Source organism: Neodiprion lecontei, chromosome 1 (genome assembly GCF_021901455.1).
Source record: "Neodiprion lecontei isolate iyNeoLeco1 chromosome 1, iyNeoLeco1.1, whole genome shotgun sequence".
NCBI classification, from domain to species: Eukaryota; Metazoa; Arthropoda; class Insecta; order Hymenoptera; family Diprionidae; genus Neodiprion; species Neodiprion lecontei.
The window spans coordinates 3,964,979-3,983,831 of NC_060260.1; the positions used below are offsets into that span (position 1 = coordinate 3,964,979).

Here is an 18,853-nt window from a genome sequence, read left to right on the forward strand (position 1 = left end):
CGATGAAACCGAATCATATACACAATTCTTTATTTCTTCCAATAACGCGAATGCGAGAGGCATTAAATTACACAAAATTAAATTGACAGGTTATTGGTCACTCCTCGAAATAAGATCGTCGTCAAGCGATCACCTCCGGAAAAAATCTAAATTTTGTACATGGGGATGGAGAAGTGATTACCGCGTGGAATAATTGGAAGAGGAGTTGAATTCAATCGGTTGATTTCTTCTTCTTACAGTGAACATAAGATTAACTATATTATTGCGCCGTGGCCTATGGTCGTAATTTCTTATCAATACTAAACTCAGACAGGCACTACGAGCGTTGGTCTTCAGTATTGCGCAACGAAGACGCGACGCACGATTACACACGCATCAGACACACACGTACCCCACTTTGCAATAATTCGCACCAATCCCATTTCGAACGAGTTATAAAGCGCTGGAAAATATCGAGACACAGAGAATCACGAATGCTCCAGCAGCTGCTTTCGTGGCGCCGTTTAGGGTAATAAGAACGGAATCGACTTCCTCTTCGTACGAGATGCGGTTGACGGTTCGACCACAAAGGACATGCTCCTCGGCGTCACCTGGCAAAATTTTCTCCAGTAGCAGGATCAAGTCCTCGAACGGACATCCGGAGTCATTCCGACTCTCGTTGCACCCGGGAATGGTCAATGGTACCGTAAGGTTGTTCGGCCCGGCGTCGTAGAGTACCTGAAACGTGTTTAAGCACATGGAAACATTCCCACCACTCCATTCACCGCAGATGTTCGCTTCTCTCCAAAGCTTACCCTCATTCCGTACGTGTGCTTCACACTGTCCTTCAGAAATTCGAAAATCAGGGCTGCGGCCGGATTCGGCACGTGCGGTTTCCACACTCCAAGGGCGTGCATGACTCCGATTAACAGATCCTCGTCTCCGCTGTACATCATTATTTTCCTCCCCCCGGTCAACGAGTCCTTAGCCTGAGCGGCCGAGTCCTCGAGGATTTTTTTAACGAGAAAACCGCCGTTCAGCTTCATCTGTACTTCCGTTATTGACAGTATCGAGTCCTCGAGGTAGTTCATGTCCCGCAGTTCTCCGTTCGGGTATATCCCCCGAGTCCACGTCGGCAAGGACAACCCTCGGCTGGCCTGTAATCGGTACACCTTTCCACCTCGATTCGTTTCACTCCTTTCATTCTATACTTTACATACGCGAAGTACTCACTCGAGCTCTCAGGCTTTTGTAGAGATACGCGATGTCCTCGGAGTTGCGTATACCCAAACCCGTCTGGTTACCAATCAAGGAGAACAGCTCGGCGTGCTTCGCCTCCTGCAGAAGAGTGCTCGCCCTCTTTCTGACGCCGTTTGTCACCTTCACGAAGGTCGGACAGAGCCTGCCCTTCAGCAGAACGTCCTCCTCTCCCGGCACGTAATCTGGAAGCGGTTACAACCTAAATGCGACCAGGTTGCGGGTTGAATTTTTCTCAACGACGAGGCTTTATCTCACCCATTGGAACTGGCTGCCAATTCAAACTCTCCGACCACCGCTGGAGTTCCGCTGGTGGCCAAAGTCCCGCGTTCACCAGCGCTGCGGACATCTTTGACATGTCTTCGTCGGTCGTACGGACCCTTGTTACTTCCGAATCGAGCAGATCACCGAGAAACTCGCCGTATCTTTTTCGCAATCGAACGCCGAGTTCGTAGGTCATTAGCATCTCCTCCTGTACAGCCATGAAAAAGACTGTAATTTTAATAACTATTTTTGTAATTTTTCTATAGCATTCAATTTTCAGAATGTTCCTCTTACTTACGTTGGTCATTCCTTCCAGGATTGGGTTCTCCGTTAAATTCGTTATTACTGTATAAGCCGGGACAGGATATTCCGTAGCGTGAGCGAATAACTGGAAATCAGAATGAAATCAGAATGTTTTTATTTAAAGAATCTTAACAGCGTAGTTTATTTTCACATCGTAGAAATTATTTATTTTTAACTTTGCAAATTCGTCAAGGTAAAAGACGGTTACTTACAACATGAACGAGCTTCAGTTCCGGTGTGGCGGCAACAAGTTTTGCCACGAAGAAGAACATGCAGTAGTAGTGGTCCAGCATTTTCGAATACGGTATATAGCAGGAGAATTGAAAGCACGATTCACGCCGGGATTCACAAATTGCAGCAAACTGGAACAAGGATGATTAATGTTGGATCTAAAAATTCATCAGCAAAAAGACATACGGGTTGCTCGTTTAAATTTCAAATGCATATCGGTATTGAAAGAAATACGTTAAAGTTATCGGTCTTCACACAGGGTCACTGCAAGTTGAACTGCATCACCTGTTCGGAGTTAGATGTATCTAACGTATGTCAACCAACACTTGAGCGCTGTTCTTCTTTGTACATGTAAACTTATCTCAATAACGCACTATTCTCAAAGATCATGCATGCATTCAACATGTTTTACTGCGTGATGCGTGATGAGAAAAAAATTGAACAGTTATGTAGTCAATAAAAGTGACATTAGCGTATCACTCGAAGAACAGAGCTCATTAATTGAGACTCACTCACTCCATAACCAACAACACTTACTGAACGCCGTGTACGGAAACGGTCGACGTCAATTTAACAATCGTTATTTAATTCTAGGTATACACATACGTTCCGTATCGCAATGTGATAATTTTTCGCATAATGCTTTTTTCAGACAGCTAAGTTTGAGCGAAGTGTTTTCTGCTTCATACTTACACAAGTGTTATTAGAGACTTATTAGGATCCCTTTTCGCCTTCCAGTAACACTTGTGTCTGGTTGAAGTATGAATAGTCTGCCATCGAATAGCACAGGTCTATAAATATCATCAATGGCAAACTATTATTTCCGTAACATAATTACTGCCATATCGTTGAATATTACAGGTGCGTTTTTACTGACAAAAAAAAAAATTATCCAACTTATTAGCGATTTTTCACGGTTATGTGTGCAATAATAAAAACGCCCATTCACAGGAAGAAAAGAAAACTATGCAGTTTGCCGTACATATTGTTTCCAGCTTGGGAAAGAAAAAAAAAATAAAGATTCCCTTCGACTCCAGTACACGATTACGATAAAATAGTCGTCACGCATGAATTGGTACAATAATTAAAGAAATGCTGTTCAGATAATCCAAATTACAGGGGGTATCGATAATGCCTAAGATAAGCCAAATAAAGAATTTCAATTTCGCAATACAGTTGCAAAACAGTATCTATTCCGCCAGTCGAATATCCATAACCGTCTCTCATCGCGTCGGTCGGTGTGAAAAAAAGTCGCTGTTAAAAATGTACGAATCATCTTTGAACCGGGATTCACTACTGCCATACCATTCATTCGCTTTTCCCTCTGAAACGGCTCTTATCATTCATCGTGAACCGCGCGATGAGGCTGAAAAGACGTCAGTATCCAATCGGTGAACGCTCGACATTGTGCAAGTGAAACTATTTCCAATGTTGCAAACGGAAATTCCTTATCGCGTCTCGAGTCGGGTGGTATTTCATCATAATTATAGACTCCGATTCGCGAGACGGGGCTGAACGGGGCTCGTCGCCGCTTTCGAAAGACGGATAGGCCAGCGCCTGATGCCCATGCAGCCGCGCCTACGTCGACGCGTGACAAGTTCGTGTTCGGCCAAGGCGTCGATGCTTATCGTTTGACGCTAGGATTCGATAAGTCGCCGCATTATGCATGCGTGTGCGATGTACAACGTTGTTAATGACACGTATCTCATGCGGACGTATGGGAGAATAGCGCGGGGACAGATCGAGATAGGGTCACGTTTCAAATTTCTTACACAATCCGGTAATAGCGTGTAGAACGAGCCGCCAAGCACGTGCGGCTGCGTTACGTAACGAATAAACACGTCCGCATTTACACGCCTCTAATTAAATATATCTGATTAATATCTCCCGCTAATTATCCGGAGGTAAATCTCATCCTCGTTTGACATTTTCTTCATTTTTATCCTCATCTTAGACCCTGATTATTTATAGACAATTTATAACAGTTATCGAGAAAATCATTCGGTAATTGTTAGGGACAACGACAGTAGAAATCGCTCTGTTGTAGGAAAGAAAGAAAAAAGTTTCGTGCACAAATTTTTTCAATCTTAGTCTACGGAATAAGTATACCGTAAAAATTGTACTCTGTTAAAAATAATTCCGTTCTAAAGAAATTGTTATTGAAATGTAACCTGCTTATACTTTTTATGTAAATTGAATTGAATTGAATTCCAACATCTATAATTAGACCAAGGTTAAAATCGAAGCTGTGTAAAGATTGTGCGATTTTACTTATCGAAAATTTTGTATAATTACCATAAATTATATACGTCGATAAATATTGTGGGAGAAAAAATTGGCAGAAGAACTAGACTGTACATGCTTGGTTTAAATCGTTAATATTGAAAATACGTCCACTGTGCACAATGTATCCGTGGCAATTTAGTGGAAATTTACATGTGTTAAGAAAATAAAGAGAGGTGAAAAACACGGCAATGGAGAATTGAGGATAACCCAACGCGGTGTTTTTCATTTACGCATATCGCTTCAGCTGGCATACGAATTTCTTCGATTTCTTAACCTTCACGCATGTGCTGATTACAGCACCTTACGAAATCGCCTGACCCGGTTTCATCGGCTGTCGAGAGTCACGAAACTGCAGATTGGGAAAATTCGAACTTGGTTTAACAAGAGGGCTTTTGATCTTAGCCGCGGTGGCTGCGCGATCACGTTTCCGAAGTATGGTAGACATGTGCCTTAGTGAAAGCGAAACGCGGATACAAAAACGTCATAATGTACGCAAGTTGTTTAACGCGTGTCAAAGATCACTAAAAACTGTGATTATATTTCCCGAACTGCGGCTTCGCATGTCGCGGGGAAGAAAAAAGAAACAGTAATTTGAAGGATGGTCTACGCCACTCCGCGAGACTCGTTGCTGTTTGTTGTTTATCAGTAGTGTTTTATGACACTACATGTGTACAAGCGAATCAATGATCTGGCAAATTGTCATTCCCGTATAACCACGCAATTATCTCTGCAATTGCCGATAGTGAATAACCGAAAATAAGTATCACGAGGACCAGACACCGACTTAGTGCCTGTGATATTTATTGCATTTTAGAAATAATAAAATTTTCTTGAAACAAAATGCCGCTACTCGAGGAATTCTATCTCAAGTAAGAGCAGATAATTTATCTGCGTGAATAATCGTACGGAACGAGACATCAGGTTCCCGTTTCAAAATTTTATCAGACTGCATCACTGAATGCACAAATAGGTCAGAAGCGATACTTGACACAGATATGTGACCCGGAAAAGAAATTTTACCCTAGAGAAAGGTAAATATATTGTAAAGTTTCGCAGATAACCGATCGCAAGAAAGAAAAATTCCAATATTGAAATTTGTATCGGAAGTATGAGTCGTAGATAGGAAATGGTAACGAAGCTCCAATAATCCGGCTTGCCAATCGAGCTGATAACACAGGCCTGCAATAGTTTTTCCCCCACAAAACTGAGTAGCAATTTCGGTAGGTATTAGGTACGAATCTGTGAAGAAAATATTTTGGAAAATCTGTCCCGTAAATTATCCGAGAATTTTTTCTTTCCGTTTTCTGAGCACTACCAGACATAACTTCCAGTTTTTGTGTCAATTATATGTATCAATGGTAGTGTTGATATTTAAATATTCATCCACCCTCGCTAGTTGTTGTTTATGGTGATTTTAAGCATATTTAGAGCTACGCAAGTACAAGAGAAAAAGATTGAACAGGAATTTCGAAGAAAGTAGACAAAGATATTACAAGTATTTTTGATTTATGTGGTCTCTTAAGTCTTGTTTAAAGTTAAAGCTGTTCACTTTATACCTAAACATTCAGGTTTATATTCACGTTAATTTTTTTTCATAAAAATTGTTCAAAAATCTGTAAATATGCGTATCATGTCTAAAAATAAATCTCGACATGCTGTACAAAAAACTAGCGCTACGTTTTAATTCAATATGCGTAAATAAGTTAAAAAAAGCATTATTACCTAAGGGGGAAATTATAAGTTATATTTCGTAGGCCTGTGTAATACAACAGCAGAGTACTCGCCACGAAATATATGCAATTATACTGCACTGCACTGTCGGCAAAGCCAAGTTCATTTGCAAACTGGCTGGGATATATGTATACATGTATACATACGGCATGAGATCATTACGCCGGGCACGATCAGCCTGAAATTCATGCAGCTGGTCGAATAACAAATTCACAGATAAAAGTGTTTGCAAGTTGAAATTTCTACGGTGTAAAACTCCTTTAACAGACACAATTTTCTTTTTCTCACTCTCTCAACTCGAAGTTCGTTAACGAGGCGATGAGATAAAGATGCTGTTGTGCTGAATAAAAAAAAAATAGAAGGAAACAAAAATGCAACAAGCAGAAATGATCAAAAAAATTTATTTGGCAAACGTCGGACGAGTTTGCATGTTTGGCACAAAATTCTTCTCCCGCCTTTTCAGAAGCGGACGGAGAAGTTCGCTTCGCGTTTGCGACCGATTACCAGGTACCTGACATCATTAGCCTGGTGCACGTGAAAATTATGACGAATACTGAATCGTTGTAATTTCCTCCTTTTCTTTGACGTCACGAGTGCCGGAATAACCCTGGGAATTTCTGAGCTCTTCTCGCAACGAGTATATCCCCAGAACAGTTCGTTCGTAGCTCGTTCTTTGCACGTTGAGCACGTTGCGATAATTTAATTTATTGCATAATATTGCATAATATACTCAGCGTCTCAGAGATCCGCGAGAAAATCATCCCGTTTTAAAATATTTATCTCCAACCATCAAGGAAATTTCGATTTAATTTTCCGTGTCATGTGAGCAGCGCATATTTCCAGAATTGAAAAACCTGATTTAATGGCCTGGCAATTCTTGCCACGATCCACAGTGATTAAGTTATAAATATGTTTATATCGCGTAACGTCTCGAGATCGAATTAAATTAATTATAGTCGTTGTTTAATCTTGTGGCGTAATTTCACGGAGAAAACCGGTTTTTTTTCGGCTTATCTCCATCCTCGACGTAACTATCATTAATTTTCAAAAATATATTTCAAAACGAAATAAACCGAAATTGGTTGTTTTATAACTTGCATATTAATTTTTTTGACTTTTCTGATGTGAGAACGTAATCGTGATAATTTACACAAAAATTTCTATACACCGTATTCATATTTTGCTTCCTCTGAAAAAAAATGTGCGAGAAAAAAATGTTCGACAGGTTTTTCCGTGTTTGTATTTGTTACAAAAAAAAAAAAAAAACATCCAGTCCGTTTAATTCCGTAGAGAAAAATTTTGCTAAACACGATTCTTCGACAAGATAATAAATTTCCGCAATACGGCTATAAACAGAATTGGCTGAATAAAAAGTTACAACACTCATGATTTCCGGACCACATCGGCGAAGTCGTTTTCTTTTTTTAAATAACTGGTTCAATCCCACCAGTCAGTTTTTTACTCACACATATAAAATGTCACGCAGTTCTTCGCTGACCTCCTACTTTATCGTTGTTGAGTGTTTAAAAGTAATAGTCCGTTTCTCAGATAATGCGTATACGTGTGTGCGTATTTGTTTGTCAATAATAATTGTCAATTAATAACCGCGTGGTGAGTGGCAACCGCTGATTTCACGACATTTACATTTTCCCTAAATAGTATCTAACAAGGCCGAATATTTACCAAAAATGTAATGACGTCAATTAGTTTATTTTTTGCGATAAGATATTGCTCAATGATCATTAGGATGATGATGATCATCATCATCATAACGGCCACATTTTAGACGCTTGACTTGATGTTTGTATAGCAAACGTTACAATATAATGTTATTTACTTTGTAACTTTGGAGTCTATTTATTTAGACTGGAACACGCGTGTATTGTAAACTTATAATGAAGGGTCAGAGCGAAGCTATATTGAAGGGCCGTTGTTTCTAGTTCACGCATTCAAGTGTTAAACTAGTATTGAAACGGGGCTGATCTATTGGATGATTGCTTGAAAGACATTGTTCAACGTTTCAGTTGGTTTGTCCTGTACGAAAAACAGAGTTCTTAATTACAGATTCACGACAATCGTTGATCAATTAAATTTGTTCGCTATTACACGACATGACCAAAAATCGCCGCTTCCCTTATTCCATTTCGTTAACCGAATTCGGAAATTACGATTTCATCTCGCCTTGCAAAGCATAGCCTCCAAAATTTTCTCTCACAACATGCAAGATTCGCACCTATAGTTCAGATTGCCTTAAAAATAAGCTATTTGTAACGTGTATCGACAATGCGATAGTGACCTACTGACACGTATCGATGGGCGAATGGCTCGTCAAATCATGGCCACTAGCTCCGACCCTTGTTCTTATTTTTCACTGATGTATGTCGAATGTTTAATACACAGGTATATATATATTTCTGTATGATTAGTCGGCTGGGTGAACGGCACGGGGACAATGATAAAGTTCGTCGTGAAGTATTATTTACATGGTGTAAACAAGAACTAAAAGAACTATCTATACTCGTGCTGTAATGAGCAACGGCGTGACTAACACGTGACTGGGGGATAGTCGTAAATAGAACCCAACTACATACCGTGATCGAAAAGCAATTAACGAATGATTTGAAATTCATGGAACGTGACAACCTTCGACTGTGACGATCGTGTTACCAGTTACGTTAAGGACGTGACGGGTAAAGAGAATCAACCTGCGCAGGTATTCCCGCAATAAAACACGGCGAAATTTAGGTTTTTCCTCTACAGAAATACCCAGTCTTCTACAATCCTCTCTATCCCTCCTTTTTTTTCTTACGAAGGTATCGCCGATTCTCGACTGATTACGTCGCCTTCCAACGACGTTAAGAACCGTCCGATCATGGCTAATTCGTCGGAGTTCTGTCTTATTACATGACTGACGATGCCGGGGAAAACCAGCATGATAAACCGTGGCACGAAACTCTATCCTCTGCCTTTATTAACGATACGATGTGACGGTGAAAATGATCGGCTCTGGCTAAATATTATCGTTATCGTCAGAAAACTCTTGACAAGGTATTCGAAAGCATTTGCTTCTCTATCTCTGTGTTAAAGCGAAGTAATTGTAAACAAAAGACACGTACGCGTGGTATTATAAGCTATTTTCACGATTCGATGGCTACGAACGAAGTGTTCGATTCGTGGGGTTCCTTTTTCCTTTTCCTTTTTTTTTTCACAACACGGTCTTCACGCGGATTTTCCAAGGTGTGCGAATCGTCGACGAAAACAAGTCGCGTTTGCGTCATTCTTGGGATTGAATCAATGCCTGAAATCATAATTGGGCATGAACGGCATTGACGTTAATCGAGCCAGCAGAAACATTGGCGGGGATACCTTTAGATGTGCCTTCGGCAATTGAGTAGTTTCCTTCGCCGCAATTCGATGTTATTTAGTAATTTTATAACTGCAGAATAGTCGCGCATTGGGGTGCATCGATAAAATTAGTATGCTCTTGAGATTCGTAAATGTCCTGAAAAATTATCGAAAGTTGATATACCTGTATAATGCTTCGTTTCGGAATGGTTCAAAGTCTGGCAGATACGAAGGCGTATTTTATTCAGAAAATAATCTTCCACGACGCGACTGACGCCTATTTTCTGTTCCGTTCATTATTAGTTCATTAAGCCGATCGTCAAAGACTTAAGAATTCCAACGACAAACGTCGTCGCGAAGGAAGGAAAAAAATAATGTTAATCAATTCAGAGATCTACGAACTAAGCTCGAACGAACAAATCTTCGAGATATTTGAAAATCTTCGCCTGGTTTGACGCCGTTCCGGCCGGGTTTTGTATCGCGTGCGAAACGGGGGTGGAGGAGGGAGAAACGGCGGATGGAAGCCGGGTGATGGACATTGGACGGACGGGGGCGGGTGGGGATTCGAACGCATGGAACGAACGGTCTTCGGCAATCCGCCGGAGCTGATAACGGCTGCTATAACATCGGAGTCGTCGCACCGAAAGTCCGAGCTTCCACCGCACAACCGCCAGAGAAAGTCATCGTCTGCGTCGGCATCCCACCTGCCAGGCAAGCTCCGTCCCCGTCGAAGCCCGTCGACGTTTCGTACCGTCCGTTCGTCGACGTGACGATCAGGTGCGTCAGTTTCGCATTTGAATTTTTTTCTCATTTTTATCAATCGTCGTATTTGCATCTAACGCACCGTCAGATTGTTACGAGAAATTCAATTATACCGATTTCGCAATATACAGATACACCTTACGATAGGCGATTTCATTATTGATGTAGTTTCATTCCTGCTGTTTTTTTTGTCGAATTTTATTCAATTTAGAGAAGAAGAGATGTGACGGAATTTTATTTTGGGTTTCTCTGATCAATAAGCATGTAAAATTTTCTTATTGCAAAGACCCTGTTGATCAAGTTTTTATCCGCAACAACTCGATCGAGAACATCACAGTAATTTTGCGCTTATAAATAACAGAGTCGATTGATTAATGTCCGAAGAATAGCCGTTTAAACATGTTTGGTACGAATGAATATCATTACAATTATGCGTGAGATAATTTATCTGACATTAACGAGCACGTTTGTTCGATAGGATAAAATTTTACTGGTAATTCGAATCAAATTTTACACATCCGAATAAATTTGACTTCCGGCTGGAAAAATCATGTATTAGGTACAAATACTTGTACGCCTGGATAGCGATCTATTCAAATACCGACGATCAATGTCTGATACCATCGTATTGACTTATTGTCGACGCATTCGCTGCAACGTGCGTGCTCCGATTATGCAACGATAGACAGAGAAAAAGCATCAACGAAACAACACCAGTCATTTAATGGCTAGAAAATTGTACCGATTAAGACTAGTTTCAATAAAGAACGACGAGATCTTTTAAAGGTTTAGTTGATGGTAATTTAGCTCGACTAAATTTTCACACACACACACACACCCACACACACACACACACACACGCACGCAGACAAATATCACGTGGAAGTAATTAACACGTGTCATTTCAGCAGTGCTGTGTGTATTTTACACACGTTCGTTACACGCGTGATACGTACATATTGCTTGATAGATCTGAGTTCGGACTTCGTCGAAGCGGTCGGACCGCCTGGAATATTGCAAACGAATACAGCATCGCAATGATAGAATCCGAAGCTGCGAACGGTCATACGTTTGACTTATGAGCTTGATCGGTGCATAAAACAACGCAATCTGTCTGGTTGCTGTAGCGACACGCGCGGTGCGGAGAGATTTTCAAGGAAAATCAGTTCTATTTATGGTTGTTATACGTAGGCGAGAAAGACAGCGCGATTTCGTCTTATTCGCCTGTGTGCGCGCGTTTATGCATATGTGTGACACATTCGCGTTAATGCATACGTATTGAAAATTCCAAGCCGATTGCTCAATTCCTAGCTTGATCGCTCGTACACGGTCGTTTAACCGCTTGCAGATTTACATAACGCGACGTGTTTGTGCTAATACGGTTTGATCACTGACCCGTATCAGGAGTATCAGGACTAAGAAAAAAAAGTATGCAAAATAAGGAAGAAAAATAAAGAAAAAAAAAAAACAGAAATCGCAACAGTCCGTTAATTAAAGTTTGGCGAGGCGAAGATGCGAATACTTAGCGAACCAAAATTTATCGTGTCGTAAAATCGCGTTTGGTCATAGCCTTGTACCGTATACGTCCTGGTTCAAGTAATCCTGAAGTAATTTGACAAGTCAATTGATTCGTAGGCAGGCATCTTCGTTCTACGTCAACTATGGACAACATTCAGAGGCGTTTAGTGATGTGATCGCGTGATACGATTCTCGGAGAGTAGCCTGTGGCGGATAACGGTTGCATTTATACTTCGAGTGGCAAATAATAAAGTATTTTATCGCACAGATAAATCCGCAACTGTATAAGACTCCGCACGTCATCGCCATGGGCAAGAAACTCCTGACAATGACCCTACTCCCGATTGTCTTGGCCTTTTCAACAATCGGTGCCGATCACGTTGGCGCCAAGAATGATGAGCCAGTGCTGAGACTAGTCAATGTCGTAAGTAAGAACAGTGAAATAAATAAAAAATTGACAAACAATATAAGATAAACGAAAGTGATTATTTTATCACGAGCAACATAATCGTCAATTCTAATATCTCTTACAATATATTTCGGCTACTGTATAATTAACTGATAATTTCATTATTTTGTCAAGGTTTTTCGACACGGCGACCGAGCTCCCGATCCGTTAGAAACTTATCCCACGGATCCGTTCATAAACGAAACGTTCTACCCGGAAGGTCGAGGAGGTCTTACCAACGTGAGTATTATACGATCAAAATAATATAACGGTAGGTGTATAAATGTTCTACCGAGTCTCAAAGTTATTCGGTAATGATCCAAAATCTCAAATTAACATACTTGAAAAATTCTTTCTCATAAAAGTCTGCATAAATTTGTACGAAGTCTTCGTTCCTCCTTCTTTCGTGCCATCTTCCTTTTCCGTCACTACCGAACAAACGAGTAAAGTTACATCGCGGTATCCGATTAGAATCAGAGTTAATAAATAACGCCGGTGTAATAGACGTAGAGAATTTATTCGAATCCGGTATATAAGATTTTATCAAAGAAATTCGTGACACGTTCGTAGAATGAAGTTGAACAGGCAGATCCGCCTGCCACTGTTCACTGGTGGTGTGTAAAGTCTCTCGATTAAAAAGTTTTCCCGGTGTTTTCAACTCTTCGTAGGCTGGAAAAATGCGCGAATATCAGCTGGGTCTCGAGCTTAAAGCTCGCTACGGTGATTTCCTCGGACCCGTTTGGGTGCCCTCGATGGTCGAGGCTCGCAGCACGTACTACGACAGGACGAAAATGTCCCTTCAATTGGTCCTGAGTGCGCTTTTCCCGCCGGCACCGATCCAGCGATGGAACAGCCAGCTTTTCTGGCAACCGATACCGACGACCTACAAGCGCTCCTACGAGGACATCCTTCTGCTCGCCGACGAGTGTCCGAAGTCAGTAACTTAATTAAGATCTGGACGATCTTTCGTAACGGAGGGGGAGGACAATGTCATTTTGTTATCCTCGTTACTCACCCGGTGACGTTTTTCCTATTCCAGGTTCGTGGCTGAGTTCGAACGGGTCAAGAATAATCCTGAGATCGTTAGAAAATTCGCCAAGTACAGCGCACTCGCTGCTTATATCGAAACCCACAGCGGAAGGCCTGTGACGTCCGCTTTCGACCTCTACGACTTTTACCACATATTTACCGCCCAGATGGCCGCGAATTTGGTGTTGCCGGAATGGACCAAAGAGATTTACCCAGATGGTCAATTGTACGAAGCAGCTACTGTTCAATACGAGAGTGCCTCTTTTACCAACAACCTCAAGAAATTGAACGGAGGTGAGTTTGGTTAAATTACCCTGCAATATGCGGTAATCGGTAAATTACACATAGCAATTCACATTCACGTTCACGAGGTGTGATTATTTCGGAAGAGATAATTCGTATCGCGTCGTTATTGCCAAACTTGGTCGAAGCAAATATAATTAAATTTCTGTAGAAATTGATACGCGCGTTTTGATTGAATACAGTGACGTTGTACCGGTATATATACACAGACAAACACACGCACACACGGTTAAATACTGAATTGAGAACCGAGCCAGTTTAATACGGGCTGCACATGCACCGCAGCTGCGCTTGTTGAACGAATGATAAAACCGGTTCAATCCGAGACCGCGGACTAAACAATAAAAGCCAAGAGTAAATATGTTTGTCTGAAAGCAATGTTACTTATCGTGGAATTGACATTGGGCCATATGCTCAATAACAACAAATCTGTAAAGTTATTGTTCGCGTGACGAGCATCAGGTAGACAATCGGTATCTCATCACGTTTGCGCAAAGATTAACCGGCAATGTCGACCCGAGCCTTACGGACAATCGTTCAACAATTGTTTCCCTCGTCAGGTCCATTGGTGCGAAAGATCTCAGAGGACATGTCCGCAGTTAGGAGCGGAACTACGCCTGCCGATCGTAAGATTTACCTTTACAGCTCCCACGAGACGAACATCGGTGCAGTTTTGAACACACTCGGAGTATACGAACCCCACGTTCCCCAGTATTCGAGCGGCATTGTCGTCGAGCTTTGGGAGAAGAAGAACGAGTACTTTGTCAAGGTGAGAGAGTTTAGCGATTTTTCTTAGCATCTACGTACCGAAATGGCTAATTTAGACTCCCGTCAAAGTCCAAGTGGAGGGAATACGCGAGATGAGGAAAGTTTACGTTGCTGGCACTGTGCGATTGAAAAATCACCGATTGATTCTTCCTCAGGTTCTCCACTACCTCGGAATACCTCAGACCTTCGTAACGAAGAGGATACCTGGATGCGAAGAACTCTGTCCTCTGGATCAGTTTCTGGAGATAATGCAGCCCGTTATCCCCTCTGATTCCGACTTGATATGCGTAAAGAAGGGCGCTCCCACGGCGCTGAGCAATACGCTGTGATGAAATTAGGTAGAAGAGATAAGAGAGATGGTTTCGTTATATATGATCGTGGTGCGGTCGTTGAAAAAAAGAATAAAAATATACATATCGTTGATTGATTCGCGCGTGTGGCAGACACGCCGCGTATCGTTAGACGCGATGCTGCAGGGTGTGGTGATTTTTCTTTTTTTTTCTTTTTCGTCTAATTTTATTTATACGCACGCACGATTACGGATAAGTTCATTCCACAGCATAGAAACGTATCACTCCCGTCGTCCGCGGTATAAAAACCTTTTCATGAATATATCTATCGTAAGATTTCAACCAATTGGAAATTCTTTTGTTATCTGTTTTTATTTTCAATATCGATACCGAGATGACGTGCAGGTTTATCTGCGATAAAATATAAGAGTGGAAACGCTTTGCATGTCTTGCGGAAAATAATTTTTACTCCGTTTAAAATATACCTGTCACAATGGACGCGCGTACAACGCGTGTAAAGCTGTACATGTGTGAATCATACCTATAGATTTGACAATGGTCCGATGTTGTTGTTGTTGTTGTTGTTGTTCTCGTTTTTTTTTTTTTTTTGTTTATTGTACCGTTCTTGTTGCTCTTCGTATTAACGAAATCTAACTTTTCTTATAATTTTTTTTCTCAGTATTCTCTGCCTTGTTGTACATTTAATAATACACCTGCCTACCACGCAATTGTTTATTTATTTAATATACGTTCTAATATTATTTTATTTGTACATACACGTAGTAGATATGGAAATACGTTCAAACAATTACGTATTCGTTGATACGCACTCAGTTTCATGTATAATAAATATATTGAATTCTGAATTGAAATTTGTGTTTGTTTATTTAGCCTGACTACCTTCTCACTTTTCATTCCAGGAGACTACGATCTTGTCGTCAATTTTCGCGTACGATATGTATTACAATTATTTCGAAAATTTAGCCACCGTTCGCGTTTTCGTCGTTTATTGAGAATCTTTAAAAATCAGTCACGATATGACCGGAATTCGAATGTAGAAAAATAAAACATATGCAATCGGTTGTAAACCGTAATTTAATATTTGTGCAGAGAAAATGCTGAATGTAAAAAAATATCATAAACACTATACTTAATCACATGACTCATTTTTATTCACAGTGTAATTTCTTTTTTCCTTATCGTATTTTTTGCACCTACTAAGTAATCAACATACTCAAAAGGATCAATATTTCGATGTTAAGTTTGGTTTATCGCTTCGCTGTCGTTTTCCTTGGTATATAAGCAGGTGTACGAATATAAGCTTACACGTCGGTAGTTTTATCAGCAGTAGCGGTTCTAGTCGGTTGGTTGCAACTACAACAAGGTGAAGTTCTCTTTTTCACGATCATTGTTAGCGATTTACCTCGAAGTAACCTTCTTTCTTCCAACTGAGAATTGACCAAGTAACCTTTTTTCATCGGGTCTTCGGCGCTAAACGATCACACTTGGCTCACGATGACCGCCCTAGTTCTACTGGGTTTCGTTTCACTGGCTTCATTTTTCGTCGACTCTTCTGCCAGGGAATTGAAAATGATTCAGGTAATGTTTCGACACGGTGATCGGGCACCTACGACCGCCGTCAAGGAAATTTACCCCCTGGATCCTTACGCGAACGAAACCTGGTACCCGGAAGGCTGGGGCGGTCTGACAAACGTGAGTTTTTACTGATTTGTATATTACACCGGTCATCGACACGATTTTTGAGTCTGGGTTCTGGATGTAAAAGGTTTGATTTCTTCTACGTAACCAATGAATACATCTTGGTGCAAACGTTTACCTTTTTCTTTTTTCACTCGTATTAGGTACCAAACAAAAACGTTAAGAGTTATTTATCGACGTAAAAAAGACAGAAACAAACTACTTTATAAGTAATAGATTGGCTGATTTCCTAGGTCGGAAAACGCCGGGCCTATGAACTTGGCCTCTTTTTGAGATCGAGGTACGGCGACTGGCTAGGGAATGAATACTTGAATCAAACGAGCCAATTTCGAAGCAGCAACGTCGACAGAGTGATCATGTCCGCTCAACTTTTGGCAGCGGGACTTTATCCGCCGCACAAAATTCAAAGGTCGGCCTAGGACACATGGTACAAGAATCGTCGGTTTATTGGAATGACGTGAATGATCGGTTCCAGGTGGGATCCGATGCTGAATTGGCAGCCGATACCGGTTCACCTTATTTCAGACTCGAAAAATATTCTCTACAGCCTCAAATTCACGTGTCCAAAGTACGAAGCGATGCGAAACGAGCTAGAAAACACGGACGAACATTTGGTGCGACGGGCCGAAAATTTTACCGATTTTTTTCAATTCTTGAGCAGACACGTCGGCACGAAGGTCGGACAGCAGGAAGCCAACGAAATTTACGAACAACTTTACGCGGAGGTATGACGATTACTACTTTGATTCTTCATCCATTTTGCCTGTCGTTCTTCAGGTTTCGCATTCGTTTTTCAAAGATGGGCGAACACGTCAAGCTGCCCGAATGGACTGAGGAAATATTTCCAAATGGCAAACTGAGGGACGTCGCCGGTTACGATTACGTCATTCAGTCTTACAACAAGTCGATGATCCAGCTGAACGGAGGTAGCTACGTCCAAAATGCCATTCTTCCTGGTGTTTCCGCTGCTTTGATCGTAACTCGCGTATTTTCAGGTCAGTGGATTCGCGAATGGTTGGAAAACGTGGATAACTATTTGAACGGTTCGTCGCTGAGCGGAAATCAAATTGGATATTTTTACGGCGGACACGAATACAACTTAGCTTCAATTCTGGCTGCTCTGGGAGTCTTCAAACCACACGTTCCGTACTACAGCAGCGCCGTGATATTCGAGCTTTCCAAAATCGATGACGAACATTTCGTTAAGGTCATTTTATGAGAATTATAGCTCCTTCCCGGCTCTTTGCAAAGCACTTGAGAACCGTTGATGAATACTTGCTCTTTCAGGTCCTCTACCGAAACAGGGGTAATCTTATGAAAATCCATCTTCCGGATTGCCAGAGTTTTCATTGCCCCCTGGATACGTTTCGCGAATTATATTCCGACGTGATCCTCGATGATCCGTATACCTATTGTTAACAGGTGGAAATTTTTCCCGGATACAGAAATTTGTCCAGTTTGAATTTTTGTTACGTTTAGTAAACGTAAGATTAGCATTATTGCAAAAACCCGAGGCGAAAAAATACTTTGCCTTGAATTTGCCTACTTTGCACAAGATATTTTATGTAAAAAAACGGGACGTTTGGAAGTTTTTTTTTTATTTTATCGTGATGTACAGACAAAAGCACTTTCTAGTACTAGGACATGCGAGTATAATTTTTATACTCGGAAGGACTTTTTCTACTGCCGCAGAAACTATTAATTGACGTAGAAAACGCAGGCAAAAAATATGTGTAAACGATACTGGCATTACATAAGCATGTACGTCATTAGGTCGTTAATTAGCTGGAAGATAAAATGGTCTCGTTATCAGTTTCGTTAAAAATACATGCTGGTGATAGATTGCGCATACACTTTGAGTTATTTTTTTGACATATTTTCGACAGTTCTGGCAACAAGTTCTCGGAATGAATAAAAAAGTTTTTAATACTTGTGAAATCACAGTATATTATTTAAAACGGCGAAGTATAAGATTGTAATAGTATTAATAGGCGTAGATCCGTGGATTGTTTGCTATTTGTAATTTTATACCGACGCTAATAATATTCTAATAAACATATATGCATCGTGTGAAAACGATTTTCTAAACACATTGCACGTATGATATAAGTATTCTGATTTTACATACTCTATCTTGACTGTACTATTTATTAGTCATCCCTCTCAGCTTCGAAAAGTTTATTCAAATGATTATAACTCGAATGTAATATAGCTGGTAGTTATTAGTGAACCAGTTAGTACTTGAAATAATAAACGTTAAAGAAATTAATCAGTGGACGTTCATTTTTTCATATAGAGACACGCGTGATGCTGCTTTAATTGTATACGGAGTTATGCAACGAGATGACCGTCTATCGGCGATTATCTAATAACCGTGAATGTAATTGGTTGGTCATTATTTTTAACTGCTTCTTTGGCTGGATAGAATTCCTGATCAAACACATTTGGTAGCCTCAATATTACAAAGGGGGGCAGGAATTCGCTGTTCGGTGGGATGCAAATCACTGCTTAGTTGGAGTTCACTAGTTGTAGGACTCGCTGCTGTGCACGGCCATAAAGTGTCAAGCCTCACGTTAAGTAGATAATAAATTATACTCTAACCGAATTTGATTGAAAAGTC

At 40.8% G+C, this 18,853-nt stretch overlaps 3 protein-coding genes across 15 annotated transcripts; 2 read left to right on the plus strand and 1 right to left on the minus strand.

The window, feature by feature from the left end:
• Positions 1-13: 13 nt before the first annotated feature.
• Positions 14-13,275, minus strand: LOC107227837 (venom acid phosphatase Acph-1). 7 transcript variants are annotated; one of them, XM_046746476.1, is made up of 7 exons: positions 13,140-13,275; positions 2,016-2,165; positions 1,799-1,888; positions 1,495-1,708; positions 1,213-1,421; positions 795-1,151; positions 14-717 (listed from the first exon to the last, which is right to left on the minus strand). In XM_046746476.1, exons 2-7 carry the CDS (start codon positions 2,094-2,096, stop codon positions 433-435), a joined length of 1,236 nt encoding a protein of 411 aa, XP_046602432.1. In that variant the 5' UTR covers positions 2,097-2,165; positions 13,140-13,275; the 3' UTR covers positions 14-432. The 7 variants fall into 7 exon arrangements, with proteins under 7 accessions (XP_046602432.1, XP_046602428.1, XP_046602430.1 ...); XM_046746472.1 differs by lacking the exon at positions 13,140-13,275 and adding an exon at positions 2,728-2,825; XM_046746474.1 differs by lacking the exon at positions 13,140-13,275 and adding an exon at positions 2,572-2,721.
• On the plus strand, positions 10,005-15,386 carry LOC107227862 (venom acid phosphatase Acph-1). The gene is made up of 7 exons (XM_015669134.2): positions 10,005-10,173; positions 11,945-12,100; positions 12,260-12,364; positions 12,793-13,058; positions 13,164-13,447; positions 14,017-14,225; positions 14,380-15,386. The coding sequence occupies exons 2-7, from the start codon at positions 11,984-11,986 to the stop codon at positions 14,551-14,553; spliced, it is 1,155 nt and encodes a 384-aa protein (XP_015524620.2). The 5' UTR covers positions 10,005-10,173; positions 11,945-11,983; the 3' UTR covers positions 14,554-15,386.
• A 434-nt stretch (positions 15,387-15,820) lies between these two features.
• On the plus strand, positions 15,821-18,653 carry LOC124292599 (venom acid phosphatase Acph-1-like). 7 transcript variants are annotated; one of them, XM_046746482.1, is made up of 6 exons: positions 15,824-16,227; positions 16,467-16,642; positions 16,709-16,801; positions 16,895-16,958; positions 17,033-17,440; positions 17,521-18,502. In XM_046746482.1, the coding sequence occupies exons 1-6, from the start codon at positions 16,030-16,032 to the stop codon at positions 17,650-17,652; spliced, it is 1,071 nt and encodes a 356-aa protein (XP_046602438.1). In that variant the 5' UTR covers positions 15,824-16,029; the 3' UTR covers positions 17,653-18,502. The 7 variants fall into 7 exon arrangements, with proteins under 7 accessions (XP_046602441.1, XP_046602438.1, XP_046602439.1 ...); XM_046746483.1 differs by having other exon boundaries at positions 16,781-16,801; XM_046746480.1 differs by having other exon boundaries at positions 15,829-16,227; positions 16,709-16,958; positions 17,033-17,159; positions 17,229-17,440.
• The last annotated feature ends 200 nt before the right edge of the window (positions 18,654-18,853 follow it).

Bases quoted from the DNA above. Each gene is read 5' to 3' on its own strand.
- LOC107227862 (XM_015669134.2), top strand. From the start codon at position 11,984: ATGGGCAAGAAACTCCTGACAATGACCCTACTCCCGATTGTCTTGGCC. The intron at 13,448-14,016 runs GTGAGTTTGGTT...TTCCCTCGTCAG, and splicing joins CCTCAAGAAATTGAACGGAG to GTCCATTGGTGCGAAAGATC. The intron at 14,226-14,379 runs GTGAGAGAGTTT...ATTCTTCCTCAG, and splicing joins AGAACGAGTACTTTGTCAAG to GTTCTCCACTACCTCGGAAT.
- LOC124292599 (XM_046746479.1), top strand. From the start codon at position 16,030: ATGACCGCCCTAGTTCTACTGGGTTTCGTTTCACTGGCTTCATTTTTC. The intron at 16,643-16,708 runs GTCGGCCTAGGA...GATCGGTTCCAG, and splicing joins CCGCCGCACAAAATTCAAAG to GTGGGATCCGATGCTGAATT. The intron at 17,441-17,520 runs GTCATTTTATGA...TTGCTCTTTCAG, and splicing joins ATGACGAACATTTCGTTAAG to GTCCTCTACCGAAACAGGGG.
- LOC107227837 (XM_046746476.1), bottom strand. From the start codon at position 2,096: ATGCTGGACCACTACTACTGCATGTTCTTCTTCGTGGCAAAACTTGTT. The intron at 1,889-2,015 runs GTAAGTAACCGT...TCTGATTTCCAG, and splicing joins AACTGAAGCTCGTTCATGTT to TTATTCGCTCACGCTACGGA. The intron at 1,422-1,494 runs GTGAGATAAAGC...AACCGCTTCCAG, and splicing joins TTGGCAGCCAGTTCCAATGG to ATTACGTGCCGGGAGAGGAG.